Source organism: Amblyraja radiata, chromosome 2, assembly GCF_010909765.2.
Source record: "Amblyraja radiata isolate CabotCenter1 chromosome 2, sAmbRad1.1.pri, whole genome shotgun sequence".
Lineage (NCBI taxonomy): Eukaryota > Metazoa > Chordata > Chondrichthyes > Rajiformes > Rajidae > Amblyraja > Amblyraja radiata.
This window is the reverse complement of record NC_045957.1, coordinates 41,476,265-41,500,483: the sequence shown is the minus strand read 5'-3', so window position 1 is coordinate 41,500,483 and position 24,219 is coordinate 41,476,265. Positions and strand designations below refer to the sequence as shown.

Genomic DNA, 24,219 nt, shown 5'->3' with positions numbered 1-24,219 from the left:
TTCTCCCTCTCCTTCTCCCTCTCCTTCTCCCAACCAACTGTTTCCATCTCTCCTCCACCTTTGCCACTCCTGCCTCCATCTCTCAGAACCTCTTTCTGCCACTTCCACAACTCCATTTCCCCTTCCATTCCATTCCTCACATCCACTCTCTCTTTAAAACTCACTCTATGCCCCACACAAACTATATCGTCCCCATACCTGCTTATGCCCTAATTCTCACCGAAATTCATTTCTTCTCTTCCCCCATCCACCCCTCTTGCCTGCTCTCTCTTTCTCAAAGGCAAAACATTTTTCTTTTGGCACTGTGCAAAAATATTTGTGTGAATCAACGTGACTAAATACGTTAGTCGTAATTAATTCCAATCAAATTTATAAAATGACATACCTTTAATTATAATGATGATAATATTGTGCTACATTGTGTTTGAATATTATAATATTTCATATGTTAATTATGTTTTGGGTGCTGTCTGTGTGGAATTTGCACATTCTCCCTGTGACAGCATGGGTTTCCTCCAGCTGCTCCAGTTTCCTCCCACATTCCAAAGACGTGCGGATTTGCAGGTTAATTGGCCTCTGTAAATTGCCTCCAGTGTGTAGGGAGTTGACGGAGCAACTTAGATAACATAGAACTTGTGTGAACTAGTTGGTGGTCTGTGTGGACTCTGTGGGCCGAAGGCCATATTTCCATGACGTATCCTTCAATCAATCAATCAAAGCACATGCCAAATTATGAAGTTTCTATTTGTAGATTTTAGTTTAAAATTGGTCAAAATGTTGCAATTTGTCTTTCATAGCTCTTATACCATTTACATTTGGAGTCACAGTCAAATTTCTTCAGTATTTGAAGCATTCTCAAAGACTTTGCAAGCTCTTGTATGCAATTTGGGCTCAAATGTGCGCACAGACATGCATGTTTCGAATCATGATTGGTTTTATCAACAAGGGAGATCCAGAAACCAAAGGACAAAATTAAACTGATTGACAAAAGCACTTGCAGCTTTCCACAACCTTTTGTGAACAATGAATTGTCATGATCTGGAATATTCAACCATATGAAAGCTCAAGCAGGTTCTAAAGGAATTTTCAAAACAAACTGGATAAACTGTTAACAAAGAAAGAGTATCAATTGAGTTGAAAAATTGGACAACTTCATCAAAAACCTGGCAGGGGCTAGATGGGTGGAAAACCCTTCTGTGCTCCATCCCTCTCTGAATCGACACTATTTAAGAGAACGGAAACTCCCTTTTACAGTTCACTTTTTAAGGAAAGTAGTATTTGTATTCTCAAATGCTCTTCAGGAGCTAATTCATCCGGGACGACAGATGGCACAATGGGCTAAGTGTTCGGCTGGCGACCGGAAGGTAGCCGGTTCGAATCCCGCTTGGAGTGCATACTGTCGTTGTGTCCTTGGGCAAGACACTTCACCCACCTTTGCCTGTGTGTGAATGTGTGTGAGTGATTGGTGGTGGTCGGAGGGGCCGTAGGCGCAGAATGGCAGCCACGCTTCCGTCAGTCTGCCCCAGGGCAGCTGTGGCTACAGAAGTAGCTCACCACCACCGAGTGTGACTGAGGAGTGAATGAATAATGCGATGTAAAGCGCCTTGAGTATTAGAAAGGCGCTATATAAATCCCATCCATTATTATTATTATTATTATTATCTTATTCAGATAAATTTGCTGCAGAACAGTGATGGCAACTGTAGTCTGTCTCTGCTCCATCGAAACTGGACATGTTTCTGAAACTGTGCTGAATTAGTTCATCTCATTGTGTCTGAAAGGTACAATCAGTTTCACTTACTAGGCTAAAATAAAACAAGGTGCTGGAATAACTCAGCGGGTCAGGCAAGATCTCTGGAGGACACGGAAAGGCAGCGATTTGTGTCGGGATCCTACTTTCGACTGAATATAGTCAGGGTAAGAAAGTTGGAAAACCCTCTAATACAATCAGTTTGTAAGAGTGTCCCACAACTTTGCCTATGCACACCCTCCACGGATGCTGTCTGACTCGCTGAGTTACTCCAGCACTTTGTGTTTTACTTTTTGTAAACCAGCAACTGCACTTCCTTGTGTCTTCTTTTCCTAGGTTACCAATCAGCTGGTTCGCTTAGCTACAGGATTGGAGTCACATATGGAATATTACTGGGTCAGACTGTGATTCTCTTCCACTGCTAAATAACCCAACAATACCCACTGCATGACCTCAAAGATGACAAATGACAATTGTATATCAGTCTGAAGAGTTGCTGGCCTCTGTATTTAACAGTGTATCAAAGGGGAGGAGGTGGTGGGAACAATTTTGTAAACTGAGGGATGGATTTGATGCTTAATTTACAGGCTGCATGCGACTGAGATGTGTGAGAAGCATCGTTTCAACAGTGAGTTATGATTTAGTTGTACCTTTGGTTTGTTTTCTTTTCATGTATCAGCTTTGCACGAAAGGCCCAAAGAAGAAGAATGCATGTCCTGTGCTGGATCAGCACTCGTCAATCAAAGGGAAGGGGAGAAAGGGCAGGGAAAATTAACTGTATAAAAACTCCCAGTTAACATTTATTGCCTCAGTGTCAAGGAACTACGTTGAACATTTGGAGTAAATCTCATTTTCAAAATTGACCAGCTGACAAGATGATCCATTTTCCTTTGTGTTATTGCAGAGTAGTGGACCAAAGTCGCAACACATTACAACTTAATGGCTGACCCCTATCCTGAATGGGATTCTTTTCAAATACACAGGCAGTGAACAGGAAATTATCAGACTTCAAAGTAGCCTATTTGAAATGTTTCAAATGAAAATCAAATGACTGTAAATTAAATTAAATTAATTCCTTTTAATGCTGAACCACTGAGGGGAAACACATGGAGGAAGTGCAGGCCTCACGAATTAATCCCTCACCTCTCTTTAAAAACCAACTAAAAGGAACAGATTGGATGAAAATTCATCCAATTTTCAGTTCGTGAGATGTTGCTGTCTGCAAGTTGCTGCTGTGGTTAGCTACATAACAGGATTATAACTACTATATCACTAATTGTAAAAGTTGATGACCAGTGGTTAAAATACACCCTCAGGCACTTGCCCTCATTTCATATATATAATTGAAGTTGTAAGTTATACACAACTTTCAAATTTTGGTTGTGGATTGCACGGGAAGTGAATTTCAGAAACAGAACACGACATGGAGCCACAACTATGCAAGTGTGCCAGGAGCAAGAAGTTGAGGACTAGGTTCTGCCCACTTTTTGGCTGCTTTACCAGCTTCACCCCCTTCCTCTCTAGCCCACCAAGCTAACTTTTCCACAAAGATTTTTGTCTGCCCATGTCCTGAAGCAATATCTTTCTCTGATAAGACACAAAATGCTGAAGTAACTCAGTGGGTCAGGCAGCATCTCTGGAGAAAAGTAATGGGTGATGTTTTGGGTTAAGACCCTTCTTCAGACCTTCTCTGGTTTCCTTCCTCCCATGTTCCAATTCCCAATTCCTTTTCTGGTCCACTGAGTTGACTGATATTCTTTCCAGTTTTCAAATAATTTTCCATTCCCTTTCAATTCCTTCTTTAATAGTGTGTAGGAAAGAACTAGTGTACGGGTGATCGATGGTCGTCACAAACTCGGTTGGCTGAAGGGGCTGTTTCCACGCTTATCTCGAAACTAAATGAAAGGTAAACCTTCTTGGACAGTCCACGGCCTTCAATAAGGATAACCACACTAAACTGCACAAGCTTCTCTTTCACCACTGTCAAACTGGATGTCTTTGCTTGATTCGCTTTGGTCTTGTTATAGCCAGAGTATTACCTGTAACAACTCTTCCATCTCAACCCTGAAAAAACTGAAGTCAACGCCTTCAATTCCTGTCATATTTTCTGGTCACAAACAAATTCATGTTAAATTTGCTGAGTCGGTGACAATATACCATAATATACATACTTTTCTCCTTTCCCCAATTGGGGATCACATTCCTTCTTTTTCTCACTCCCTCTATAACTTCCAAGAATTTTCTAGTTGCATATGTTCAATTTCCAGTCTTACTGAACTGATGCTGAGGCTCTGTTGAAGCTGTGGCAGTGTAGCTCCCTGCTTATTTACTGAATGCTTCATGTTTGTATCCATAGGATTAAATTAAAGGAATATCCTGCATTTCTCAGAAGTGGCAATTTACAAGTGATGTTTCTGGTGATACTGGTAAAGAATTCAAAAGAGACTGGTATACGATATGGCTGGTTGACGATTTTTTTGATATCAGAGCAATGTTTTCTGTACTCATATCCTGAAAATTGCAATTTGCACTATGGTATAAATGTCAAAGGTAAGCCATAATTGAAGGGCTGGTTCCCTCATGGGATCCACTCCAAATAGACCCACATCAAGGCCACGCAGGACAAGAAGGCAACAATTTATCCCAAAACAATTAATGAAACACTGGTGGGAATATTTGCAAAATAAATTACAGGAACATTCCATTGTTAGAATAGATAGGGTGAATGCACAGTCTTTTTCCCAGAGTAGGGGAATCAAGAACCAGTGGATACAGGTTTAAGGTGAGAGGGACTTAAGGGACAACTTTTTCATTCAAAGGGTGGTAGGTGTATGGAACAAGCTGCCAGAGGAGGTAATTGTAGCAGGTACGATAACAGCATTTAGGAGACATTTGGACAGGTACATAGATAGGAAAGCATTTGTGGCATATGGGCCAAATGTAGGCCAAAAGGAATGAGCTTAGATGGGGCATCTTGGTCAGGATGGATGAGGTGGGTTGTTCTCGTGCTGTACGACTCGATGAATTGTTACATTACTTGAGCATTATCAAAGAGATCACGCTGGGTACAACCCTTGTAAACAATGACAAGAATTGTTTGGCTGGTAAGCATTGCCAGCTGGAGATGAAACAAATGTATCTCTAGATTATTATAGAAGCATCATTAAACCAAGTCCATAAATTAATGAGTGCTAAATGTTCCAGATGCAGGGCTTCAATCTGAAACATTGACAATTCCTTTCCCCCCACAGAAGCTGCTCAACTTGCTGAGATCCTCCAGGAATTTATGTTTAGTTTAGAAATACAGCGCAGAAACAGGCCTTTTGGCCCACCGAGTCTTCGCCGACCAGCGATCCCCGCACACTAGCACTATCCTACACATACTTGGGGCAATTTACAATTTTACCAAGCCTAGTAGCCTACAAACCTGTACGTCTTTGGAGTGTGGAAGGAACCAGAACACCCAGAGAAACCCCACTGGGAGAACATACAAACTCCGTACTGACAGCACCCATAGTCAGGATCGAACCTGTGTCTCTGGCGCTGTAAGGCAGCAACTCTACCACTGTACCATCGTGGCTCCCAGTAATGTGGTGGTGTAAATGTAGTGAATATAAGCATCCCTCCCAATGTAGGCAGATGTGGCTTTTAAGGTGATCGCAATGCACCAGCACCTCTGCAGCTAGGATTTGACAGTTGTCTATTTGATTATGAATATGAGCAAAGCATTTCAACTCAAATTATTCCTAAAATGATGCAAACCTGCGGTCATTGCTGAGGAAATTGAGACAAGATCATGCAGCATAGAATTGAAATCTGCAGCAAAGCAGCACAGCTGTGAGTGGAAATATGATTTATCTTTTCTAGAAGGGTGATAACAAAGACTGTCCCCTCAAATATATAAAGAGAATACTTCAGGCTTTCTTTGAGTTTCATGGTTATGCAATGCTGACTGTTCAAATGTCCCTGATAAAAGCTGGGTGAATGTCTATTTCCCTGTGGTTCAACAGGTGAAAAAAGTATTGATTTATGATGGTAACAGAATACTAGAGCAGAAGATTCTGATTATACACGTGCCTGCAGAGGCCATTAAGAGGTCAAGAAGCAGATCTGTAAAGCAAGGGAATGAAACCAGAGTGAGTGTCCCAGAGGGAGAGCTGGTTCAATCTAGGGCCAGTAAAAGACGGTCCATTATGAGTAGTGCAAGATGTCGTTTGGACAATGACATGGTCATATCAGAACAATGGGACTTCACACAACACTTGATGGCAACCAGCTCAACAGAGTCTGTGATCAATTTGAATCATATGAGAGAGACAATTCAGAGAGGTTTCATGGCAACTGTGTCACAACATGAGACCACAAACAAGTGAGAAGCAAAAAGGCCGGCATGAGATTGTGCAGTGAGTGAGGCAATTTCAGTTGTGTCTGATACAAAGGAGGCTAATGCAGAAGATGAGACTGTCCTAGTTCTGGGTCGATTCTCAATATTTGCCATCCACTTGTTTTCAGAATTCCTGAATGGTTTATTTACGTTTAGTTTTCAAGATATAGCATGGAAACAGGCCCTTAAGCCCAGCGAAACCATGCTGACTATTGATCACTCATTCACACTGGTTCTCTGTTATTCCACATTGTCATTCATTCCCTACACACAAGGGCTAATTTACACAAACGCATACTTCTTTGGGGTTTCAGAGGAAGCCGGAACTCCCACAGGAAACCCATGCGTCACATTCCACCCAGACAGCACCCAAGGTCAGGATCAAACCCGGGTTATTGGCACTGTGATGCAGCAGCTCTAATGGCACTACCACAGCACCACCCTAAATAAATGAAGAGCGGACTGAGTTGGATGCTTTAACACAGGACTACATGACACTGCAGAGACACTTTAAATGCTCTGCAGATCCTACATGGGATGTCAAAGAAGATGCGCATTTACTACTGTCAGTCCAATATGATGTTGCCAGATACGGGCAAGACTGACTGAAAACAATCAGGACCGAATTCAGAAGCGTAAAGATAATCTAGTGAAGGAGAACTAGAGGGGATGGCACAGTGACTTCAAAACACACAGAAGAAAGGGGGGCACAGAAGGAGCCAGGCTGCAAAAGCACAGGCACAAAAATGGAGATCTTTAAGAAACAAACAAATTACAGTAGCCAAATTGTATTGACTGAGTTCACAGCAGCCAAGAATCTATTAAATGTATAGTTGTAACCGTTGGTTTAAGAAGGAACTGCAGATGCTGGAAAATCGAAGGTAGACAAAAATGCTGGAGAAACTCAGCAGGTGAGGCCGCATCTATGGAGCGAAGGAAATAGGCAACGTTTCGGGTCGACACCCTTCCTCAGACGGCAGTCATCTCGACCCGAAACGTTGTAACCACTGGAGGACCTAGGTAGAGTCATAGAATCATAAAGCAGAGAAGCAGGCTCTTTAATGCCAACTGTGTACAGGCCAAACATCAAGCACCCATCCACATTAATCCTATGATGATCCCATTATATTTTCCCTGAATTCCCTTCAAATTTCCCAGACCGTACCACTCATCTGCACACCAGTGGCAATTTATAAAGATCAATTATCTTATCAACCCACATGTCTTAGGATGTGGCAGTAAACTGGAGCACCTGGATAAAACCCATGCAGTCGAAGGGCAATCTATACTACACGTGCAGCACCCAAGATCAGGATTTAATCCAGGTTGCTGGTGCTGTTTGACAATGGTTCTATTTAACTCGACCACCATGCTGCACTGAAGTGATATAAGTGTTATGTGCCTCCAGGGGCGGAAATTGCTATAAAAACATGGGGGGGACACAATTTATTCTCGCCGCATGCACACACACATGGGCGCGAGGCTTCGGAGGCTTCAGCCGTGGGGCCTGTGGACAGTAACATCGGGAGCTGACCTGGTTGGTGATCGACTCCAAGCTCCAGCAACAGCAGCTTTGTCCACCCCGAATTGTGGGGGTTCAATCGGCCCATAAGCGGGGCCATTCATCGCCTGGTGGGGGCTTCAACATCGGGAGCCTCGATCGCCTCGACGCAGCAATTTGACCACGGGGTGATGGAAAAATCCCGTGGCCGATTTTTCGCTGCACTGGGCGAAGAAAAGCCCCGAGAACGGGCCGATTCAAGCTCTGCTCTATGATCGTTGTTCCACCAATCACCGCGCTCTATCCTCAACCCCACCCCCCTACTACCGCCTCTGACCGACACCTCCCTCCTCCAATCACCATGCTGAATCATCATGTCCCCCCCCCCCCCCCCACTGCCTGCTGAGCGACATCTCTCTCGTCCAATCGGCGCCCTCGATCATCAGTCCCACCCCCACTGTCTCGCAGAAAGCGGAGATTTTTAATTTTTTTTTGTTTCACCGGCAATTTAAAATCCGTATTACAAAACATGGGGGGGATTGTCCCCCACCTCTCAAAACATGGGGGGGGGGTGACATGTCCCCCCCCCCCCCCCCCCCCCACCCGGCCCCATCCCCGGGATTTCTGCCCATGTGTGCCTCTGCCTAAAGCTTTAGGTAAATAGTTTTGTGTATATAGGTGACATGAAGTAGATGATGACTGTGAATATGTAACACGTTGTATATTAATGTATGATAGCAACAAACACAGAACAGACAATAAATTGTATTGTATTGTAACGAATGTAAAACCAGTTGTGAATACATGTTCTCTTTGAGCTACTGGTGCCTGGAGTGAATGTTGCAGAAATGGTAAGTAAAACTCAGAATATAGAGTTCAGCGAATGAGGGAATCAAGCAAGCAACTGAATTTACAGCTGCATATTAATATCAATATTGATCTATTTATATATGATTTATATATGTACTTGTGTTGGTATTGGTTTATCATGTGTACCAGGAAACAGTTGATAGCTTTTGTTAGTGTGCTATCTTATCAAATCAGATAATACTATACATGAATCCAGTCAAGTCAAGCACAAGTACAACAGGAAGAGCAAAAAGAAAAAAAAGTATAGAATAGAGTTTCTCAGCATTGTAGAAATAGTTCAGTTCAGTCAAACTGGCCAAATTTTTGTGCCTTCCACCACAGTGATGAATGCTGTGGTGGATGTTTGTGTTACAGTTTTATTGTGTGTTCTTTATTATTGTACTGCTGCTGACAACCCAAATTTCCACCAACCCTGGTTGTGTGGCAATAAATTATATCTATCTATCAGTCCAGTTTAGATTATTGTCACGTGTACCGAGGTACACTGAAAAGCTTTTGTCGCATGCTAACCAGTCAATGGAAAGACAATACATGATTACAATCGATACATGATGATTCCCTTATCATGTATAGATACATGATAAGGGAATAATGTTTAGTGCAAGTAAAGTCCACATAGGCCGAGGAGGAGGAGCCATCTTGGTGAACGGCTGCTAGCAACAGCCGTCCGTCTTAAATTCGTTTTTTTTTTTAGTTTTTAGTGAGTCCTGTTTTTTTGTTTGTAGGGGATATGGTCTTTTAATGTGGGGGGGTAGGTGTTACTTTATTTATAGGTCCCTACCTGGTCGGTGTGGCAGCCTTTTTTCCGGGCTGCCCGTCGACCCGTCGGCGTGGCCTACCAGCGGGCTTGGAGCGCCGTTTCTTGGCGGGAACCACCCAGCACCTCGGCCTGCGTGGCGGCACTGCATTGGAGTGCTGGAGCGCTGGAGCGGAGCGGAGCGGGCGATGCCTTGCCTGGGTCGCCGCGCTGGAGCTCTGGCGAGCTGGACCGCCGTGAGCAACATCTCCGGGCTGCGGGTTTGCGGAGCGGAGAGGCGGCGTGCGTAGAGGCGGCAAGGCGGCAGTGATGAGAGCGGGCGCCGACTTTTTCATCTGGAGCCTAGGAGCGCCAAACCGGCGCGGCCTTGTCGGCTTCGGCAGCCGCGGGCTCCAACCAAGAAGCGGCCGTTCCAAGTGGCCCAGCCGCCGAAAGGACTCTCCCGACGCCGGGGCAAGACCACCCGGTGAGAACGGCCAGGGACATCGGGCCTCCGTAGAGGCAACTGTGGTGGCCCCAATAGGCCTGACTTTGGGGTGAACATGGGGTGGGGACTGGACATTGTGCCTTCCTCCACAGTGCTATCCACTGTGGGGGGATGATTTTTTTTTGTCTAACTGTAGTCTTGTAGGTCTGTGTCCAAGATGGCTGCCGTGAAGGGAGAGTGGACGCTGGCACGAATTGGTTGCCGCTGCTCTCTCTTCACACTGTGTTTTTGATTTTCTGTTTTTGGATTGAATTCTGTTTTTAATTTGTGTCATTGTGATGTCTTTAATTACTTGTTTTACTCCGATTATATGTTTTTATTCCGATTACTATGTAAGGTGTCCTTGAGATTTTGTATGAAAGGCGCCCATTAAATATAAAATTTATTATTATTATTATTATAGTTAAAGTAAGAAATGTTGCTGTAGGCAGTGGCGGACTGGCCAGGGTGTCAGCTTGCCCGATGGCAAGTGGGCCCCTGATGAAGTGGGCCCCCTATATCAAGTGGGCCCCTGATGAAGTGGGCCCCCTTTGTCTCCTGGCAATCAATATTTTTAGACCCAGTCCGCCACTGGCTGTAGGGGTAGAGATTTAAAAGTGTGGAGCGATTGTAATATGTGTTTGCAGATCTGCTTCTGCAGCTGGCACACAAATAGTCGCCTGGGTTGGGCGCCATCTTGGAAATAGTGATAGATTTGCAAGTGCAAAAGAGATTTAAAAGAGTGTAGCAATTGCATTGGATAATAGTTGATCCTCTGGGACTTGCATACAGAATTATCATGCTCCAATACCAGCTCGGGGTTTAATTGTATGGGTTTAGTCATGTTTTAGAGGAGCAGTATAGGGATTGTAAGTGTACGTGTGGCTTAAGGAACTTAATGTACTGTACTGTATACTTCTTCCATTGTTGAATAAGATATTGACATTAGTAGAAAAGCCACTGCTTTCAATAAAGGGTACTTTTGATAGCTCTGTCTCAGTTTTTGTTTTGTTCAAAGTAAGCATTGATACCAGGAGCCTGCAGATACTACATTGCTTGGATTTAATGCTCTAATGAAAAGGATTTAACAGGGAGTGGTTTGACACGATGGAAATCAATGCTTGGATCTGCATTTTGACTTGGCTGAGATCTACATTTTTGTGGTGTTGATTCTATTTCTGTTCCCTCATGTGTTTAACTGTTAAAAGCTTTGTTCCAAAGCAGTATATTAATTGGGTTAGAGTTGAAATAAATTGACCATATATGCTTTGAAATTCCCAGATTTCATTTTTTTCTCACCAAATTTATTCTTGTTTCTCTCCGGAAGCTGCTCATTGCTTGTTGGAATACACTTCCTTATGTAACAATTGGCCTGCATCAACTCCCTAACATGGGGGCTCAGTTAACGGTGAGGGCCATCAATCTTCAGCACTATGTCCCTGGTGCTTCCACATGTGCAATTCCAGCTGTAGTTACTGGCCAGTCATCAGGAATGAGAGCTCTGAATAATGTTCCCATCCCTAACTTAAAAGCACAATACTTGAAGTACCAGGGTGACCCTCCAAGCAGAGATCTGTCAATGGAGCATGCCCCCAGTGATCAAACTTGCAAGCTTGCTGGTCTCCGCTAGAATCATTGAGTCATACAGTATGGATTCAGACACTTTGGACAACCAGTGACTGCACTGACCATAAAGCATACATCTCCCCTGCAGTCATACACTCATCCCACACTAATTATTCCCACGTCAGTTCCAGCAAATCCTCCCAGATCCTACCACTCATTAACACACACTAGAGCCAATACAGTCGCAAATTAATCAAACAGCCCACACATCTTTGGTATGTAGGAGAAAACCAGAACACCTGGGGATAACCCACATAGTCACATGGGGAAATGCAAACATTGCACAGATATCACTGGAGATCAGACTGTATCCTGGACCACTGGAGCTCTGAGATAGCTACACTACAAGCTGTTCTATCGTGCCGCCCCCTCCTCTAGCTGTTTAACTGCATCCAGGATAAACACATAGTTACATTAGGCAGTTTCCAATTGATCGTTTTACCAGTTGATACTGATGTTTCAGTCGTGGTAAAGGGAAAAAAAGTGTGCTTTAAGTTGCAGGTAGAACAGTCATTACTTCTGACTGTTGTGATTACCAAACATCAGGACACACTGGATTCAAATGGAATATTTGTAATTAGGATGGAGGCCAGGGGGATCCAAATGTCACAGATGCACTTGGTGCACTTCAAGAGAGAGTTGTGAATGATTCTTAATCAGAGCTGATCTTTCCAGAAAAGGTGCAAGTGGAAGGAGATGAGAGAGCAAAAAGAGCAACAAACAATGCTGGTTCTGTGAGATGCAAAACGCTACAGTTCTTGAAAATCCAAAATGAAAGTGAATGTTGGAAATACTCAGTGAAACAGCAGTTAGAACTGCTGCTCTTCAGCTTCAGTATCAGGGTTCAATCCTAACCCTAGTTGTTGTCTGTGCCGAGTTTGCATGTTATCCCCATGGTCATGTGTTTTTATAAAAGTGCTCCAGTTTCCTGTGTGGGTACGTCTGAATAGAACTGAAACATGGACTATTCCATGTCTTCCAAAAAGACGTAGATGTACGTTCCCCTGGCTAAACCTTTGGTTTGTTGAAAGTAAGTGGAGGAAAAGCACAAGTTGTACTTCATAAGAATGTGTTCAGCCAAGTGAATGAAGGTGATGGTGGAATGGAACGTTGTGTAGAATCTCATTAATGACCTCAACTGTCAAAATTATTTTATAGTCAAACTTTCTTTAAGGTTTTGACTTCTACAAATGAACAAGTATGCATTTGCATTAAAAGCTAACAGTTTCAATTATTAGCAGACATGAGCTCTACTAATATTATGCTCAATATTTTCATTGCAATCTCCCAAATTGCCACTAATTTTCTTGCCATTTGTATAAATTATGCCATTGAACAAGAGTGGGGGAAAAACAAATGTATTTTCATAACAAACATGTTTATGTGTATTGATTAGTATGGGTGTCAGGGTTTATGGGGAGAAGGCAGGAGAATGTGGTGGAGAGGGAAAGATAGATCACCCATGATTGAATGGTGGAGTAGATTTGATGGGTCACATGGCCTAATTCTGCTCTTCTCGTTTACAAATTTATGATCTAATCCAAGACATTCGAGAGAGTGCACCCTTTTGAAAGGACAAGTGTGACAGTATAAGGGGAGGCTTTCCTGGGTCTGCACTGAGCAGTACAAGTTGAAGTGAGGTCTAAAATCATCCAAAGTACTGGGCAGGTCAACAGCATGCTTGTAATCCTTTCCCTTCCGTTTAAATTAAGTGAAAGAAATTCTGGGTGATTTACAGGCATCTGTTTTCACCTGCTATGGCTTCTGATATCCACTGTTCATGGGCAGACACTCAGGAAACATTCTTGCCTCTAAACTAAGATGAAAATACTGAAAGGAAACTAGAAAAAACAAACCCAAGCATCATGCTTTTATTTCACTGACGTTTTAGTTTAAATGGGGAAATTGTAGTTTTAATCTTTAATTAAGTGTTTTTTAATTGCTTCCTAAGTTAACTTGGCCATGCAACCATATGCAAACACACAAGAACTGCTACATTCTTTAAATATGGCTGCTAAACCATACCCATAGCAACCATTTAATCCACATTAAATGGCTGCAAAAGACCTTAACGTACTATCTGAGGAAGTACCAGGGTTCTTTTTCCAAAATGTTGTGGTCAACATTCTTATCTTCATCGGTGATGTCAAATAAATTGGGCTTGCTGGCCTATAGAGTTATTACTCCTGGTGGGTCTAGCTGCAGTATTTACCAAACAACAGGAGTTACTGGATTCAAAAAACACATCCATTCACAGTGTGATATCTGTTGAGATAATTTCATGGTGTGAATGGCAATTAAGATATTTATTTTGCTTGTAAGCAAATATTTTACTTTAAAGCTTTCAAACATGGAATGCAGAAATACTTCCGAAGTGTCTTGGGACTGACCTTAACTCCTTAGTTGGTGAGTTATTACTTTTACATATTTTTTTTATTACGGCACAGAATTTGAAGTGAAGTAAAGAAGAAGTGAAGTAAATTAGTTAAATTGTATATGAAGAGTAATATGCTTTTTGTTTTAACATTATGTAAACTTTTCTCAATTAGGGTCTGTTAATGTGATTCAAACAAACTTATAAGTAAATAATTACCTCAGGGTCTTTCCCATTTTTTTGCTCAAATTGCCATTTTATGGTTTTATTTGTCCCAATTTCATATTTATGTGTTTTTGCAATTTTGTTATATTGACATAATTATATTGTTTCTTATCATAATATAATTCAGCTGTGATTTGAAATGCAAATTATTTAAAAATATTGATGAAGCAGTGGTAACCTAATTTGGCCATGCATGCGGTTCGATTCACAGGCAAATGGATTATGGAAGATTAATACAAATAACTCCATCTCTCCAAAACTGGTAAATAAATCTATAAAACTTCTCAATTATTACAAATATGCAGCAGTAGCACATTTAAACCTTTACGTGATTTTTTCCAAAATGACTTTGTCTAAATACCTAAGTTTATAATTGTGTGTGTTAAGCCAATACGTAGTATTTAATTATTTCTGCACATTTCGAAATAGATGAGTTTGATGATATTGATGAATTTGGTGATATAAATCTTAATGACCTCCTAGCAAATTTATTTTTCACAGCATTTCATTTCATTACATAAATGTCCCTAACTGCAATGTCCTCTCAAAATATGTTCTGCTGGCAATATATATGCTTTAACTTTCCATGTTTGTGATTGACGCTTACATTTGAACTTGAACTGCTGGAGATTATTCATCTTATTTACTATTGATTGTCAGTGCATTAAAGAAATTTTTTTAAAACTGACAAATGAAGACACAGGGGAGAATCAACACAAATAGAAAAGAAGCATCTTTAGAAGACAAACTTCCACGACTGGCATCACCACATAATATCTGTTTGCTTTAGACTTTCCTTTAGAAATACAGCAGAGAAAAAGGTCCTTTTGCCCACCAAATCCATGCCAACCAGCAATAACCCCATACACTAATATTATCCTACACACGAGGGACAGTCTACAATTTTACTGCAGCCAATTAACCTACAAACCTGTACGTCTTTCGAGTGTGGGAGGAAACCAGAGCACCCAGAGAAATCCGACGCAGTCACAGGGAGAACATACAAACTCCATACAGACAGTACCCATAGTCAGGATCAAGCCTGGGTCCCTGGCGCTGTAAGCAGCAGCTCTGCCGCTACGCCACTATGCCACCCTTGTTCTTCTAATTTACTGAGCAAATGAGAATACCATGCAATGAAGAACCTTCAATATGGTAATTTTCACAAATATATATATTTGATCCCCCCCACCACCACCATTGCTTCCTTATGATTGTAAATGAGGTGGAATCATATGGCTAATTTTAATGAACTTCAAAAACATCAATGTCAATTGAAGAATGTAAATCATTTAATCAACATGAAAGTCTCACTAAATATGATGGATAAGGATTTGGAAGTGAGTATTAGGAATTTCTCGATATATGCTGTCCAATAATGAGCACAAAGTAATTACAATTGGATAAGAAATAGTCAGCCAAAGGCTTAGGTGATTCAACTAAAGGTTCCAACTTAAAGAAGCACTGGAAAATATTAAATTTTCATTTATGCAGCAGAAAGATTGATTTTTCAGTAACTATCCAAATGAAGTATTATGTTTTGAATTTTCTAACATTTTACTAGCTTGCCACTAAGACTTTGATATTTTTTAAATTTTCTTTTAAATCTATTGCTTGCTCAGTTCCAAATAAATCAATTCTAAGGTACACGGTACATGGCTTCTTCATTGCCACAAAATATCAACAAAGATATGAAGGCAAAGGTGTATGTTATTTTATCATCTGGTACTGAAGAATTAGACCAATTGATTCCCCCAATTGAGTCTCTCCCTCGTAACACAGACCCTACTTTCAAAATCCTTTTTGGGATGCTGATTTTCAAAATATCCCTCTTAATTTGGTCATTGACTTTATTTACAATGTTCTTTTGAAATCCACTAACACGATCCCTCAGGATTTCATATGTTTTGCACAGAGTGGAATGGGTACTCACTTATAACATCAATCAGGACATTTATGTAGAACTGGGATTATTTATTGAAAATGTTTATTTCAAAATTAAATTGGACTTGCTAATATCAAACAAATTTACTAAGGACAAGAACAAATCGATTTCTGTTCTTTTTCAGAAAATCATCAAATTATTCAGATATTAAGGATGGCATGGTGGCGTAGTGGTAGAGCTATTTACAGTGTCAGAGACCCGTGTTCGATCCTGACTACAGGTGCCTGTCTGTATAGAGTTTGTAGGTTCTCCCCGTGACCTGCGTGGGTTTTCTCTGAGGTCTTCGGTTTCCTCCCACACTCCAAAGACATACTGGTTTGTATGTTAATTGGCTGGTTATAAATGTAAATTGTCCCTAGTGTGTGTAGGGTAGTGTTAGTATGCGGGGATCGCTGGTCGGTGCGGAATCGGTGGGCTGAAGTGCCTGTTTCCGCATTGTATCTCTAAACTAAACTAAACAAAAGTTCCTTTTAATAATAGTCTTCATTTCCTTGTGTAAGAAGAAACTGCAGATGCTGGTTTAAATCGAAGAGAGACACAAAATGCTGGAGTAACTCAGCGGGACAGGCAGCATCTCTGGAGAGAAGGAATGGGTGATGTTTTGGGTGGAGACCATCGAGACTGATGATCAGTCGGAAGAAGGGTCTCGGCCTGAAACGTCACCCATTCCTTCTCTCCAGAGATGCTGCCCGTCCTGCTGAGTTACTCCAGCATTTTGTGTCTGCCTTCATTTCCTTGTTTGATGTTCAACAAATATTCAATAGATTATAAAACATATTGCTGTGCTCACTCAGCACATGTTATCCACACTCACAGCTTATAGATGCACAACGGTACAACTAGCAGAGCTGCAGTGACCTGGGTTTGATCCTGACTTCCAATTTTGTCAACGTAGAGTTTGCCCATTCTCTCTATGAGTGTGTGGGGTTTGATGCTGGTATCTTGAACAAAATAAAAAGTGATAGAGGAACTCAGTGGGTCAGACAGTATCTGTGGAGGGACAGACAATGTTTTGGGTCTGGACCCTTCTTCAGACTGAGGTCACTGTAAATTCCTTCCACTCTCTAAATGTGGTGTAATCCGGGGGGAGTTGACAGGAATGTGGAGAAAATAAAAAACTGGGATTAAATTTTATTAGTGCAATCAGCTGCAGTCATTAGTTTTTTAATAATATAATTTAGTGTCCTTTATTAATATTGAGAAAGCATAAAAATAAGGAGTGAAATTGGGGCTCAACTAAAAACAATAGTGAAACTGAAAATTCAGAATCCTTATCATTTCTCATTCCAGATTTGAGCATAGACACAGATGTATATATTTTTTAAGGTACATAAAAATGCTGGAGAAACTCAGCGGGTGCACCAACATCTATGGAGCGAAGGAAATAGGCAACGTTTCGGGCCGAAACCCTTCTTCAGACTCGATATATATTTTTTATTACCCCAATATTTAAAAAAAAGATGTCAAGATACATGAATCTATAATATTGGTATATAAATGACAATGTGACTAAAATGACAAGCTTTCATTTAAATACCCTGACAATTTCAATTTAAAATTCCAAACATTTTGCACAATTATTTTTGTTATTATTCAGAGTTTGAAACTGCGCAAACTGAAATCACAGATTGTGGTGGGACATTGTTTTAACAAATGTTTTGTTACTATTTAAAATACTGCAGGATTTGCAGAATGCTTGAAACACACTGCACGCATACGCAATAAGTGACAATTCCAGATGACATTGCCACTGAAAGTTTTAGCCTCCTGACTTGTATGGAAGGAAGTTAATGTTATCAGAACTTTTCAGGTAAATAGGGAATTAATCCCAAAGCTGTTCTTCAGTTATTCTGCTTCTATCTTGACCATATATGCAGGGGAAAAAAGCTAACAAAATATGAATTACTGTACCTAATTAACTGCAACTGTAGATCCCAGGGATCAAACTGCATTACAGGGTGGACGATGAAATTATTACATGTTCATATGCCCGATTCTAAGAGCGGCAAGCTCTGAGTGTTACGAAGGCCTGCTTCAATTAGCCCATAAATGCTGTAACCACCCTTTCCAAGCAAATATTCAGAAAATATGATATCTCTCGATGTATTTGTTGGAGCTATTTAAGAAAAAATTGTGTGGACGGCAACATTAAAAGAGAATTGTGAATTTTATGTGGCAGCCAACAAGCTGCTCACGTTTCTCAGAGTTTGAAATTTTCAGGACTGAGTTGGCTAAATAACATGAAGGTTTATTTTATTTTTGAGGCTAAAAGCAGCATTTAAATTACCCTCATCTGAAACATGGCAAAGACCATATAGAGTTACATTACCACCACTACTTTATTTTTATTTTTATTTTGTGTAAAGTTATAAAAATAATGCTTTTTTAAAGGCTGTGTTTTCTGCAATTCTGCAGAATAAAACAAGTGAAGACAATTCTGACGGCACAGTAAAGAGGCCATGATTGTTTTAAGCTAGATTGGCGCCAAAGAAAGTTTACATCATTTTGAAGAACGTCTCTGTTGTAAGTGATGCTGAGTGGATTCCATTACTATTTCACGAAACACAATATAAATGTTTCAGGGATTCATTTTAGATGATGGTTGAAGTTGGTGCTTGGAACATATTTTACAATAAAATAATGCAGTTATTTAAGATTGCAAGGAACTAAATCATAACATGTTTCAGGTACTTTATTGGGACTTTGCATATAAAATAATTGATCTCAAGGCACATGTATGAAGCCGTTTTTTATTTTCATTTTTCATTAAAAAAATCCTTTTGAAATTATTCAAATATAATTATTCTAATTTAAAAGAACAATACATTAAATAGGTAATATTGTATTATGTGATTTATTAAATGAATTGCGTGACTTTTTGAAATATATTTATTTGTACTGTAGCATTTTTATGGTTTTAATACAGGCATATAATACATCCTTGATATACAGAACTAACAGATTTTTTAAAGCATTAATATGTTTAGTAGATTTATTTTTTTGATTCTTAATGATTTCTACAGTCATGAAAGTTGGTATGAATATTTTGACTAAAATACCTCTAAAACATTGTAAATGAAATAAAGAAATGCTGGAAATATTCAGTGGGCGAGTCAGCAAATGTGGAGAGCGAAAAAGGATTAACGTTTAGGATTGATGATCTTTCATCGGAACTGATAAAACCTATTAATTTTAGTTCATTTAAACAAAGCAAGTTTATTTTAAGTGTTTGATGAGAATTGAGGTGATACTGTATGTTTACACAGGTGGTACACACTCTGAGTCTTCTGAATTTCCTTCAATCTTTATTTTTAAAAGCTATAATAAAACTAATGTTTCGTTCTTTTTTATGTTAGCCATCACTGCGGTACATCCTGTTCAATGTTTTAAACACCAATATGTCCCTTTGCCTAAGTAAAGAACTAAATAACAATTTGAATACACAATATTTTCCTGTACCTTGTAGCCAAAGAGTTGCACAATTTTGAGCTCTGATACCAGAATGATTTCTCGCCTCACTCTCCTTTATAAGAGTAAGTTAGCCAAAAGCGTGTAAGTTTGATTTAAGAGCAGAGAATGACACATTGTATTTTAAAAGAAAATTTCAAAGGATAATATTGCTTAGTTTATGTATAGCTTGAGGACTTGCAACTAATAGGGATTAATTTCTAATGAAGATTGCATCATATATCATGGCTCCCAATCATAAATTTTATATTCACTTCTTTATTTGCTAACAAATAAATTTAAGTATTTGAAGGTGCACTAAATTAAAATATGAATCATTCCATTCTACTTTATTCTATGTTTATTGCTTACCAGTAGTTTCTTTTTACACTTTATTCAAACATGTACCACAATTATTACTACTTTACAACACAATCAAGGAAATTACACTTGTATAAATAATGAAGTGTTAATTTCTGAGATCACATTTCATAGCAAATAATGTTCACCTCCTGCTCAGAGTCTTGTGTAAGGTTACAAATTGGGCCATTGAACTCAGGCTGGTTTGTATATTGTAAATCTCTTGTTAATTTCGACGTGAATTCAACCATTAGCACAGCTTTGTATTAATGCAAAAAATCTCATGGATGTGTATGATCTCAAGTGAAGTGGCCTTCATTATAAATCCAAGAAAAATCCCATCAAAGCTGGTTTTTTCTTTATTACAGGTCAAGGTACAATATTTGTATGAAAGCTTAGCTTGATTTATTTTTGAAATAAAATACTCTTTTGGTGAAGGGAAGAAGAAAAAAAAAATTCATATGCGTATTGTGTTTAGTAGCACAAAGTATTTTTTTCTGACAAGAATTACAATATGCCAGCTCAAATTATAAACTCCCATTGTAGGCATGTATAGTGGGGGAAAAGTTCACAGAGAGATAATGGTAACTTCACAGAGAGATAATATTCCTTTAGATTAGACTAATCCTTTTTCTGGCACATCCTGACCTGATAATTGTATTTAATGCTGTTCACGAACAGAGCTACATTAAAATAAGATAGACACAAAATGCTGGAGTAACTCAGCGGGACAGGCACATTTTGTCTGGAGAGAAGGAATGGGTGGCGTTTCGGGTCGAGATCCTTATTCAGACTGAAGTAGGGTCTCGACCCGAAACGTTATCCATTCCTTCTCTCCAGAGATGCTGCCTGTCCTGCTGAGTTACACCAGCATTTTGTGTCTATCTTCGGTTTAAACCAGCACCTGCAGTTCCTTCTTATACATTAAAATAAGAACTGAAAGTAATAGAAGACATAAAGTTTTGTATAACTAAAAGATAAACAGAATTGAATAATGGTGTAACGAACTGAGATGATGATGGGGGGAATTGATTGGTGGCAAAAATAAGAGCACATTTTTAGGAAAACATTTACTCCAAAAAAAATCACCATAATTCTACCAAATGTGACCCATTTCACCAACTGTAGGCCTGAATTCACTTGGTGCACGGCAGTCTAGAGCTGACTTGCCTTGTTTGATTTCAATGCAATTTGACAGGTTAAGATAGACAAGTAGGTATACTTGAGACCCAGGTTGACATTTATCGCACATTATTAAACTTTGGTCATATATTTCATTTAGGGTTAATTGACTGTTACACCTATCAGTCATTTATCTTTGTCTGTCTGTGCAGGAATTCAGAACAAATATGTATGAATCTGTCCCTGTTAAATTCCTGGAAAAGATTGCAATCAAGTGGTTTCTTACCTGTCTCTCGGTGAGATCCAGATTTACTGCTATCTCATATCTTCGCAGTCTGGTCAGATAATTGTGATGAGCAAACTCAGCTTCCAATTCCCTAATCTGTTCTTTGGTGAAGGCTGTTCTTTCCTTCCTTGGTTTGCTGTTCACCTCTCCCTTGTAACTGCCTTCTTGTGTCTCTATAACTAGGAACACACGCATCACAATTTAGATTCCTGATAATCACTTCAGCAACAAAAGAACAGCTACTTTTAAAAGGACCTTACACTTTTATCACATATTAAACAATCCTCATCAATGTTGCAGATAATGGCGTAGTGTTGCTTTATGTTCATGGTTGTACTGTGGGTAGTACAAATGCCGAATTCTGCATGGAAAAGTCACTTACACAGTAATATGATTTATTCCCGGCAATTACTTTTGTGGCAATATTGATTGAGGGATAAACATTGTCTCAGACAATGAAGAACTACCCCAATCGTGTCCAAAATAAGATTATTCACTTTTAACATCCACTTGAAATGGCAGATGTGACTCTAGTTTCATGTACCAATAAATGGTCTCCTTCACACTTGAAACTGTAATATATCTGTCAGTATTTCAGAGCTACAAGTTGGATAATGTATGGCGACTGTATTAAATGCTAAAACAGCTTGTGAGAATATTTAAAAATCTATATTCTAAGCAAGTGCACATATGAAATATTTGGTGGCAATCGTTAATTATTGTTCTTTTTCTGTGAGAAACATAATATGAGCATGTATTTCCATTTGCATTGAAAATTAGAAAACTATGTCAATCAACACCAAGAAATGTACTTCAGTTCACTATACTATTACTTCAGAACAGTTGGCACATCCACAAATCAATGAAGGAATCTTTTAGGAATTAACATACATATTTCACCGAATCCTTTGGATTAAGGAATCTGCAAATTTGGTGTGATTTGGAAGTGATGTATCAGAATTACAATGGCAGAAGTAACTCTTACTTTAAACAAAAGACACACATTTGACAAATGCTGCAATAAAATATAAATATAAAATCACAGTGGTAGATGCTGAAATCTTCCCTTTCTAACAATATCACAAAAAAAATGAATTATTCAATTCATCTGAACTACTGATTATGTCAAATAATCTATAAAGTGCTGATTATGTTCAAATGCAAATTTAATATATGTTTATAACAGTATTAGTAACATTAATTTAATATTATATTCGCCAAAATTATCATGTTACTTTTTCAAAGCATACATTTCTATGTAATAAATTTTTGAAATGAACTAAAGCATCCAGATATCAATCATGTTTTATTCTCATCACCAATTATTTAGAATGGTAGAATCAGAAAGATATGACATAGAAATGAACCCCTTCGGCCCACCTCGTCCATGCCTACCGCGATCCTATCTAAATTCATCCAATACTTTTTAAATCTCTCTGGACAATAAGGAAAAAAACATGGAATAATATTTTCCAAAGTTAATGGAGATAAAAGGTTCTGGCTAAAAGGGATATGAATATTTTAATTGAAAATGTACACATTCAATGTTATGTGTTCTTACATTGATAGAAAATAGTATGTGAAATGTTTAAGAAGGAACTGCAGATGCTGGAAAATCGAAGGTAGACAAAAGTGCAGGAGAAACCCAGCGGGTGCAGCAGCATCTATGGAGCGAAGGAAATAGGCAACGTTTCGGGCCGAAACCCTTCTTCAGACTGATCGTAGATAATTTTCGATGGCGAATTTGCAAATGCAACTTGAACATGATTTTCTTAAATGATTTGTCTTTTGCATTTAATGACGCACTACATTAAGTTAGTCTTCGGAAGTTCGCAAATCATTCACATCTTCTCAGTCTGTTAAGTATCGAGCGGACTCCGGGAAAACGATCTTCAAAAGAATGTAGCAATTACTAAACCTAATGCAGCTTCTTAAGTTAAGAGTTCTCTGTGTATCTCATTGAAAACACGCATCTTTGTTTACATCCCGAAAATAATACAAATAATCTGAGGGGCGAAATGGAGCCGACGGCAGGTGTAAAAACACTCCATGGTGTCTATTCCTTTACAATTTAAACGTTCAGTTTTTGTAGTGAAACTGGAAAGGACTTTTATATTTCCTGCCTATGCTCTGTTTCTGTAAGGTTTGGTGATGATTGTGTGATTCAGAGGAAATGCAGCCCATTAACGGACGATGGATTTATTGTTACTAAATAAATCTCAGTAAATTTTGGCATAACCCTGAAGAGGAAATGTTGCGCTTCGCATGTCCAGTCTCTTTTTTATCTAACACTTATAATTTAACTCTAAAAATGCGTTTTTTAAAAAGTTTATTGTTCAGTAAAGGCTACATAAAATAGAGTAATCCGTTCCACTGGAAACTTTAAAACAGTTTTGTTTTAATTTATTTGCTAACAGTAAAATACATGCCCTTATGTGTACAAATGTCCACTCACGGAGTCCCTCGGTTTTGTTATTTAATGCTTGATTGGGGTTAGCACGAAGTGGCCTGTTTGCCGATAATTATGAGTGACTATTATCTATTAAACTTCTTCACTACTTTGGTCTCATCACTTGGGACTGTTGAAGATGATGAGACCTAGAAGAGCGGCGCGCGATAACACCCGGAAGCAAAATTGCACTTGCATGGAGATTATCAAACAAAACCAGGGATGACATTATAGCGGGAAGTTTAAGAAATTACACGTAATATTGACCAAAAAAAAAATCACCTGAATCCATTGCTAATCAGTATTAACTGCGTTAGATGGAAACAAAATTAGCTGAAATAAAAACTATCACAAACATCAAAGCCCGAGTTTCAGCAAACATGCAGATCTTATTACATTCAAATCTGTTCCGTTTTAAATGTGACGATAACAGTATTTCGAGTTGTAACTTCACTTGCTTCGGTAAAATAACACGCCGGATTAAACACGGGGTGCTTTTAACGCGCCCTTCGCAGTTTGTTTCGGTCGGTCCCTGAGATCACAACAACCTCGCTCGCTAAAACGGTCTTTACGGCGCTGCACATGTAATTTGAGGTCAGTGCAATCTTTACCGCTGTGTTTTTGTCGGTCAAACTAATTGTGTTAATCCGCATTTAA

The 24,219-nt window shown here is 39.4% G+C and overlaps 1 protein-coding gene across 1 annotated transcript in view; it reads right to left on the bottom strand.

The window, feature by feature from the left end:
- meox2 (mesenchyme homeobox 2) overlaps positions 1 to 24,219 on the bottom strand; it is a 42,855-nt gene that overhangs the window by 16,106 nt on the left and 2,530 nt on the right. The window contains exon 2 of the mRNA XM_033045558.1: positions 21,114 to 21,292. Within this exon, the coding sequence (XP_032901449.1) occupies positions 21,114 to 21,292 (179 nt within the window). The remainder of the gene's footprint in view (positions 1 to 21,113; positions 21,293 to 24,219) is intronic.